Below are 9,389 nucleotides of genomic sequence, written 5' to 3' on the forward strand. Positions count from 1 at the left end.
AGCATCTTGCCCTCTTCTATGGTGGCTGCAGGGGCACTGCAGCTGAACAGGGCAAGGGGCACATTCTCTTCCACTGCACTGATGTGCTGGGAGGGGCACAGGCACTTGGCAACAAACTCCCCTTGCAATTTCTCTTGGTATAAACTGCTCTCAAGGCTGGAATTCCCTTCCTGGGGGCCTCTCCTGAAAGATCCTGCAGAATTAGGCAGTAACCACTCAGGCTTTCTGCACTATGGTTATGTAAAAGGAGCCATGTTCCAACATCTGCACCAGATGTTGCCACCAGAACACTCTCTGGAGGCTTTTCCCAGCCCTTCCCTCATCCCTGCTGCCATACCCTGTTAGGAGGTTCCCAAGACCTTTAACAAATTGGCACTTGGAGTCCTCTCTCTGAAAGGAGAAACGGAATGATTCAAACGGCACACCTTTATTAGAGATGATAAACCATCTCACTGTGTTTTATTTCTGCCATGCAGAATGCACATGACAGAATTACTCTGCTGTGCCCACAGACTCCATCGTCATTGCCTTTTGGGTCGGCCTTGCTGCGTTCGTGATGTTTCTTTTCCTTGTTTTGCTGTGTATGTCCTGCTCCGGATCAACGCCAGCAAAGTAAGTATAACCAGAGATGAAGTAGATACTGGTGTGAAAAAATAACCTGTAGGAAACATTCACTGCCTCCAGTGACGCAGCAATGACACATAACGTTTATAACTGCACAGAGGGGACACTTCTGTCAGTATTTGGTCGGAGTGTCTCCTGACCCACTGCTCCTCCTTTTATCATCAGAAAATTCAGCTCAGCAGGCTGGTCAGAGATTCAGGATTAGGTCAGAAACAAGCAGAGGGAAGGGAAACAGCAGTCAAAGGGAGCACTAATATTCTCATTTATTGGCACCTAGGGCCTCTGGTATGCTCACAAAGGGTAATAAAAACAATTTTAAAAAGGCAGTTTGCTCAAATAAACCACAAGGCAGGAGTCGGACTAACAACACAATAGACATGGAAATGGATGTGAAGTTGCAGGGTAACAGAGGCATGTTACCAAGAATTTACTGTTCCTAAAAAAGTGGCAGGAGAAGTCTGTGTACTTGAAAATCTCAGAGTGCTTGCAAGACTTAAACAAAATATTCATTTTAAAGTTTTTTTCACTTTTTCATCATGTTACTGAGCAAAATACTTGGCTTTAAAATACACATATTTATCCTTCATGTATTTAATTTTGGCCATCAAAGGAGCCACTGTGGCTCTAGACAAGGCAAGTCTAGAAATGTTTTCTGGAGTGCCCAGAAATCATTAATGAAAAAAAAAACAAGTGTTCAGTAAGATTTATTTAGGCTTTGAAACCATCCTATGTTATCATTTTTCTAGGCTTGAGACATATTGTGAGAAAACAATTTTAGGACTGAAGAAACTATTAAACCCAGTCACACACAAAACTTGTCCTTTTTGCTTGAGTTCTGTTTGTTTTTTAAGCCTCACTTCCCCCAGTTCCAGCACTGAAACCCAGTGGAGTGCTTGAAAGGAGCCACTAGTGTAAACTTGCATCCCCTGCCCTGTCATCCTCTGCTGTGTCCCCCACCCACTGCCCTTGGCATGACAATCATCCAGTATCTCTGTGGAAACCTCACGTCTCTTTTCTTACGATAATCCCGAGACACTCACCCAACAAACGCACGCTCACATCACCGGTCAGGGCTGGAGAACTTTTGCCTTCACCGTTTCTCTGCTCATCCATCTCTGTCAAGCCCAGGGACATGCAGGACCTCCTGTGCTCTCCCAGCTCACCCACCAGCAGTCCTGGGACCACTGATTTCAAACCCAGCTGCCTGCCAAGGCAGCTGATGATCACACTGCTGGGATGCAGAGCATTAACATTTGCTTCAATTATGTGTATTAACATCCAAAATGTCACAGAAAAATAAGGGCTAGTGGCCAGAGATGGTTCCTGGCCAAGGCTGGAACTTCACACAGTGGAAAGAGGACAGGGCCAGCTCCCTCCAGGTGTCCCTGGAGGGATGCACTTCACTGGAGGCTGTGTGTTTCTGATATCCATGCACAACACAATTCTTCTGGCTATTACCTTTCTACCAGATGGTATAATGTTGGAGAGATACCCAAGCTGGATGCCCAGAAAATTGGAAGATCTGCATGCCTCATCCCTCATCCCTGTTTCTTGTTCTAAGAGAGGCTCAGTCCAGGGCCCCGGGGCTCCCTGCTGGCTCCAGATAGATATCCTACCATAAGGAACTCCATTCAGTATTTGGATGTGGTGCATGAGCACCCTCATAGTAGAGATGTGCAGCTGCCTTCATCCTTCCAATCACACCTCCCTCAGAAAATGGTATCAGACATTGTCACTGCACTTGTCTTTGTCCAAATCCACAGAGTCTGGAATTAGCTTCCCTGTTCTTTGAAAGATTTTTTCAGTTGTGTCTTAGCTTCAGTTCAGTGATTTTGCCTGGGCTGAGGTCAGTCACAGCACTGCCTAAGAGTGACTTGCCCTGACCAGGTGGGTCTCTGGGTACTGGGGCACTGGAACTCTGAATTTATAGTTCCATTCATTACTTCTTTCATCTGTCAGTATCTGGGTTGGTGTACCAGCAGACCCACAGTTTGTTGGTAAAGACTATCTTCTTCTCATTCCTTTCAGCACGATGATGAACAGGAACACAGGGTCGGGCAGGAGCTCATTAGGCACTGACTGCACTCACGATAATTAACGGTCACAAGAGCACCCAGGGCAGATCCTGGTGCAAGGACGGAGTACTTGCCAGCAGAATGCATTGGAAGAACTGTGCAAATCCAGCAGTTTAAAGTTTGGGAATGCTGTGGGACATGCTTAATATGTCAGAAATATTTTTTTAAAGAAAGCCCCCAGGAAGTGGTGGAAGAAAATAATAAATAATATTGCCTACTCACTGTCAGTGTCTTTGCCTTTTGTGATGTCAGCTGGTTCCATGGGGGTAAATTAACTTCAGGAAGAACTTTTCCTGCTGTCCTTGCTCATGTGTTGGAATTCAGCAGAATCCTTGTTACTTTACACATCAGGAAATACAAGTTCAGCAGAATTTCAGTTTGGCTGAGCTCATCTAGGTTCGGCTGGGTTTGGCTAAACACAGTTTGGTTGGGCTGAGGACGGGTCGGTTCAGCTGAGCTCATCTCAGTTCAGCCAAATGCATTCAGTTTGCTCAGGCACTGCATGTTTGCAGATCTGCACTGGCATGCTCAACTACTCTCATGGCCACATTTCAGAACAATGTACCAGATTTCCCAGAGAAATCTGGGTATAATCACTGAGCAGAAAATCCTCTGGGCTTTAGTTCCATCTGTCAACCTGTTCCAAGCAGAGGGAAGGTGGGCTTTTGTCGCACATCACAATGGATTGGGGCTTTTTTGTTATTAAAAAATGGGTAATAAAAATAAACCAGGTCTGACATAAATGTCTTGAAGTGCCATTCAAGCTTTTTAACCCAAGAAGACTGTCCTGATTCCCGAGTCCAGTCTTCTATTCATACTGGTTTTGGTATCATGAAACCAACCAGGCTCTCCAAGAAACAGTAAATCATGGTGCTGTCTCCTGGTTCTTTGCAATTACACCCCAGTGTAGGAAGCTCTGCAGCCTTTTTTCCCCATTCTGTATTAGGGAGAGGGTGGATATTAAGCACACACACATGCACAAACAGTCTTTTTGGTTCTTCAAAATGATAAAAATGCCTGTAAATAAAAATTACATAAGTAATATTGTCTCTCAAACTGTTCAAGAAAAGGGAAATTGGAGCGTTAATGTGCCACTGTGAGATGTTGAATCAAATCTTCCCCCTGAGTTTGCACCCAGTAATAAAATACTGATTATTTTTGACCAAACAATGTAGGTCTATATGAGAACAGCTCAGGAGGCTCTCACGGCGATGAGGACAGAGCAGAGCAGAATGTTAAAGGTTAAGTGTTAGTCCCCTGAATTAATGCCCTGATGGAGCCAAGTGTTTTTGCAAAGAGATGGAATGGTTTCTTCCCCTTGTTTCAAGTGTCTGAGTCATCCTGTAACTCAATCTGCACTAGTGCAGATCAATCTGACACGGGTAACATATCTGGCTCCTGTGCTCCAAGCCCCATGTCTCCAATGTAAATGGAAGTCAGGAATACAGAAACAGCTGTGGAAAAAAGAGAAGACAAAAATCAGAACAGATATTCTTCTATCTCCCCACAGGATTACCAAGCCAAGCTGCTTGCTACCTCCAGGACTGTTTTAAAAGAGTTCCCTAACTCTTTTCCTAGCTGGAAAATCTGGAGTGACTTTGCCCATGCAAAGCCAACAATCCTACTCACAAGAAGGAACAAACCAGTTTCCTGTTAAATAAAGCACTTGGAAATACGAGCTGTCAGATGCTCTCAGTGACCAGCAAAAGGGATCTCTTGTCTCCAAAGTTTATTAGCCATAGAGTATGGAGTAAGAAAATAATTTTATTTATCACCTTGTTCTCCAGAAACCTGAAAAACAAACCAAACAAACAAACAAACACAAAACCCAGAAAAAAACAACAACCAAAAAAAAAGAAGAAAGAAAAAAAAGAAAAAAAAAAGAAAACCACATTTAAAAGGCAGATCCTCACCAGCAGCTGGTCCGTCTCCTACAGGGGACCATATTCTACTGCACCTTTGGTGCACTTGCCTGTCAGGGCACTCTATGTTAGCAGAAGAGATTTTTTCTGAGGGAGAGGCAAGGGGAGGAGAAATAATGTTCTAGACAGCTCAAATCCATCACTGTGCCACTTCCTGTGCAGCAGGTCCTGTGACAGGATGGCAACTGAGGGTGCTTGAAATTTAAAAAGTAAAGACACCAGCACAAGGTGTCATTTTGCTTTTTCAAGGAGTGATTTCCAAATCACAAAAAGCACCCCCTGCCATTACCTGAAAGCATCTTGAGTCCGTTTTCAAAAACACAAGGGAGGCCTCAGAGTTCAGCAAGTTCTGCCAGGGCAGCCCTTGGTGCCCCTGTCTCCATGTCTGTCACCCTTGCTTTCATCCTCAGCCACAGAATTCTTCTACTGTGGACAGGAAAATTGTTCCCATTTCTTCTGTACTTCTCTGGTTACCTTTGCTCTAAGCTGTGCAGGACCCCCATGAGGAGGCTGTGATCCTCCATCAGCTCATAGGTAGCTCTGGTGACATGGGCAGCACTTTGTAATATCTCCAGAATACGACTCTGAAACAGAAAATGCAACTTGTTCTGTTACAGCCAAGATCTAATTATCTAACTTAAAATGAGCAATTTGGCTGGTATCTGATCAACTTCCAGGTAAAATGAATGCCACCTGTTCTCAGGAACTACAGAGAAGGAAAGACATTCTCCCTTCAATGCTTCATACCACAGGTGCTGCTCTTACAAGAAGTATTCAGGTAGCAAGACAATTTTCTCTTTTTGTCCAAGATTTTGATACTTGAAATACTCAGGGTGGATGCTCCCAAACCTGAGAGCTCCTGGCACGTGAGTTTCCCTCCTCCTGAAGCACTGTTCGCATAACAAATGTGCTGGCTGGGGAATAGAGACCCCAAAAAGAAAAGGCCCCGACTGCAGGAGCAAAACCACGTCACCCACTTGAGGCTCCGTGATGGCAGGAACCTGTTCCAGTCTCAGGGGATAAGGATGGGACTGGTTTAGACACAAGCAATTATCTCCCCCTCCACACATACACAAAACCAACAAGGAACAGATTTTCAAGAGGACCAAGGCAGAGTCAGCTGTTCCTTTCTGTTTGGTACTTGAGATCTCAAAGTCATGCAAGCTTCTGTGGTTTGGGGTTTTTTGGGACTTTCTTTTTCAATTCTTACCTGGGAGCCCTCGTCACACAAAGGACTGTTGAAAAATGAAAGAATGACCTGGAAAATCCTCTGCTAGTCACAAAGCTCACAGCAATGTTTGTCACGCAGCCCTTCCCCAAGAAATCTGAGTATCCACTCATGCTGTTTTGTACTGGAAGTCACAAAGAAAAACACCACCATCAGACATTCAGACGTTTCCAAAGAATACCTGCTCCTAAGAGCACAAAACCCTGGTTCCCTCTGAGTGCCAGCTCAGGGCTTACCACAGCTTGTTCTGGACTTCTCCATTTCCACTCCTATCAAATTTAATCACTAACAGTGATTGGGAACAGTCAGTCTGCAGCCCAAACATGCACTGGAAATGGAATTTTAGAAGTTGCTGTTTCTAAAATACTTCAGTTGAACTCAAAGTTATTTAATCTAAACTCAAAGAGGAATTGTAGCTAGCTGGGGCAGGATATTCTGTTTCTTGTGCTCACAGAGCATACACAGCACAATTCATTGTGTGTTAGTATTAAGAAAATAACAAAAAACCCATGGAAATAACGTTTTTAATTCCAATATGAAACATAAGAAAAATGCTTCTAATTAACTACCTGTGGGAGAATGAGATTTCATTGTATTTTTATGGCTGTTTTAATACATTTCTGAAGAATTACTGGAGACCTAAAATGGGACTCTTACCTCAGAATCAAAACTGTAGAAAAGCTGGAAAAAACCTGGTACCTTCCTCAGGTCCAAATACTGGTGTGACAGAAAGAATCTCTTTACCTTTATGTACACGTGCTCCTCTGCAAAGAGAGAAAGCTGGCATTGTGTAGGAGGACAGTGCTGCCAATCCACAAGCACGGACGACAATTTGTGGAGCTGCGGTGAGTGTGCAGCGCTCCAAGCTGGGAGAACAGCCCAGCAACTGCAGAAGGCCTTTGCTCCGAGGCTCATTCTGAGTGCTGCCCACCCTCCCCTTCTCTTGCCCAGCAGGAAAAGCTCGGTCAAGAATGCACGAGCACAGAGAAGGTGAGGAGATCAACACTCCCCAAGGCTCCGTTTTTCACCCCAGCAGTGACACATGCAGCAAGTTCCAGTACCTGCTTCAGGATCTGCTGTGCCACACCAGCAGCGTAGAGGGTCAGGGAGAAGGGAAACCTGAGGCTTGGCTGCCTGATTCCGTTCTGCACAGCACCCAAGAGATACTGCAACTGCAAGAGCCCAGGGAGAGAAGGCTGAAGCACAGCCCAAATTAACACAGCAGGAGCACAAAGACATCGATCAGCTTCTGGGACATTTCACAGTTCATACAGGGAAGTGCCCTAATTCTGCAAACTTGAGGGTTTGGCCATGTCAGGATCAAAACACCCAGAAACAGAAAATGAAAAAGAAAGTGAACTGAAGCCACCTAAAAGCCATCCCTGTTGACCACTCCTTCAAACAACTTGCTCACGAGGAGGCAGGGATTGATTCAATACCCACCAGCCCATCTGGCCAAGGTCAGATCTCTCTGCCCACCGAGGACACAGCAACCAGCAGGGACCCTTCTCCCAATCTCCAGCATGGACCTGTGATGCCAGAGAGAAGTTTACAGAGCAAAAATATCCAGAAGATGCTCTCTGCTTCCACACACTCTCTGATCCATCATTCCAAAGGAAAGTCCCCACAGATCAGAAGCAACAACCTCTCATTTTTCCTCCTGAATCATCACACTGCCTTGCCTTGCTGTGCAAGTGTTTCCTCCCATGCCCATCCAGTCCATCCTTTCTTCCCCACTGCAACTCTCCAGCACAAATGCCACTTCTCATACACACTAAGCAAACAGTCATCTGCTTCAGGTTTTGGCTTAGAAAGTAAAAGCTTTAGTGTGTCCGGCTACGTGATTAAAACACATAAGTGCATGGGTGGTCATAGATAGAAAGCTTATCAGGAGAGAAAAGAGCTGATTTGATAGCACACCTCCATACACCTTCAGAAAAATCAGAATTCATAGCAACTCCTAAGACCCCTGCTGAGGGACCCAGCCCTCCTGGGGACACCCAATGCAGCAGCCATAGGAAAAAGATGGGAAAAGCCAAGCCTGGAGTGAAGAAAAAGACGACATCAATACAGCAGCCTGTAAAAAGCCTTCACACAGCAACAGTGGGAACCAGTCCCATTTGCTCCGCCCTTGCTTTTTGGAATGACATGAGCAGGAAATAAAAACACACAAAACACGAGGCAGACCTAGGGTGTACCAGGTGGTCGTTTTGGCAGTGTGGATAACAAACGTCTCTTTGGGCACGAACAGGCAGCCCGGTTTCAATCCATCCTTAGCCCAAGCCTTCCTCGCCTCCCATTCCCCAAGCGCTCTACTCAGGGCTTTGGAGCTCTCGCTCTTTCCTGCCGCAGCAGCACGCACCGGAACGCAGCGAGGCAAAGCCCATCCTGCATACCTGTCAGCTCACGGCGGCGGGCACCTCTGCTCCTGCGGGCCGGGAGACGGCTCGGGAACCTCCAGCGCCGGTTCTGCCCCGATGCTTCCGTGTTCTCCTGCATTTCCCTGCACCGGAGCGGGGCCGGGAGGCGGGGGGCTTGTGCGAGAGTGGAGACGGCGGAAAAGCACGGGGAGGCGGCGGGACGAGCCAGGGACGCGGCGGGACGGGGCGGCTCCCTTGACCTTCCAAGGAGGGCAGCAGCAGGGGCGGGCAGAGCCAGGGCTCCGCCCCGCCGCCCCGGCGGCATTTTCCGGCACGCGGCCGCTCCCGGCGTCTGGAGAGGGGCGCGGTGCCGGGAAAGGAGCGCAGCCCTGCTCCGAGGCCGCTCGGCCGCGGCCCGGGAGGGCTGCAACCGCGCCTCCGCCGCCACCGGCCCCGCCCACCCGCCCTCGTTGTGCGGCGCCGCCGCCGCGGAGCCGCCTTCAGCCCTCCCCTCACTCACAGACACCGCCCCGCTCGCCGCCGCTCCTCGCCCTTCCCGCCCCGTCTCGGTGGTTTTGCCGGGCGCTGGCTTGGGGGCTGCAGTACCGCCCTCTGCCACAAGGCGGCAGCACCGCCGCCCGCCACAGCTGGGGGCCGCCGCTCGCCCGGAGGGGAGGCAGGCGGAAAAGAGCGGCGGCGATCGAGCCCGTTGGAAAAAAAATCCTTAGAAATAAATGGCCAAAAAAACCCCGCACAGAAACTAAAAGACCCTGCCTCGAACCAAATAACGCCCCCTCCGCCCCAAAAGCCCTTTCTTTTTAACCTATATATATTTCTACGTTGGTTTTGTTTATTTCTAGCTGTACGGCAGGGAGGCGATGGGACAGCACGGGAGGGGACGGGACGGGCACCCCGCGCGGCACGGCAGAGGCAGGGGCCGCGCCCAGGATGGCGGCCGCTGCAGGAGCCGGGCAGAGAGAGGCGAATCTGCCGATGCCGGTCGGCGCCTGCTCGAAATCCGACCGCCCGCGGAGCCACTGAGCCCACAGCCCGTGTGCACGGCAGTGGAACGGCCGCGGAAAATCCCGCCGGGCCACGCCGGCGTCAGGGTGGTGTTCAAGCAGAGCAGTCGACAGACACGGCTCCCGGATGTTCGCATCCTTTTCTTTGCGCCCTCCCG

General features: G+C 48.4%; 1 protein-coding gene across 7 annotated transcripts; it reads right to left on the bottom strand.

Moving 5' to 3' along the window:
- Positions 1-411: 411 nt before the first annotated feature.
- LOC110475109 (uncharacterized) lies at positions 412-8,664 on the bottom strand. 7 transcript variants are annotated; one of them, XM_085561884.1, is made up of 8 exons: positions 8,246-8,664; positions 7,293-7,378; positions 6,911-7,021; positions 6,507-6,613; positions 6,086-6,177; positions 5,832-5,973; positions 5,096-5,205; positions 863-4,153 (listed from the first exon to the last, which is right to left on the bottom strand). In XM_085561884.1, the coding sequence occupies exons 2-6, from the start codon at positions 7,372-7,374 to the stop codon at positions 5,895-5,897; spliced, it is 471 nt and encodes a 156-aa protein (XP_085418010.1). In that variant the 5' UTR covers positions 7,375-7,378; positions 8,246-8,664; the 3' UTR covers positions 863-4,153; positions 5,096-5,205; positions 5,832-5,894. The 7 variants fall into 7 exon arrangements, with proteins under 7 accessions (XP_085418028.1, XP_085418020.1, XP_085418010.1 ...); XM_085561883.1 differs by having other exon boundaries at positions 1,316-4,153; positions 4,911-5,205; XM_085561886.1 differs by lacking the exon at positions 863-4,153 and adding an exon at positions 4,414-4,490.
- Positions 8,665-9,389: the final 725 nt, after the last annotated feature.

The sequence above is a fragment of the Lonchura striata genome, chromosome 2 (assembly GCF_050655825.1).
Source record: "Lonchura striata isolate lonStrDom1 chromosome 2, ASM5065582v1, whole genome shotgun sequence".
NCBI lineage: Eukaryota > Metazoa > Chordata > Aves > Passeriformes > Estrildidae > Lonchura > Lonchura striata.

Coding starts and splice junctions, on each gene's coding strand:
- LOC110475109 (XM_085561884.1), bottom strand. CDS start 7,374: ATGCTGGAGATTGGGAGAAGGGTCCCTGCTGGTTGCTGTGTCCTCGGT. Junction 6,614..6,910: donor CACAGCAGATCCTGAAGCAG/GTACTGGAACTT, acceptor CTCTCTTTGCAG/AGGAGCACGTGTACATAAAG. Junction 6,178..6,506: donor TCTACAGTTTTGATTCTGAG/GTAAGAGTCCCA, acceptor TTCCATTTCCAG/TGCATGTTTGGGCTGCAGAC.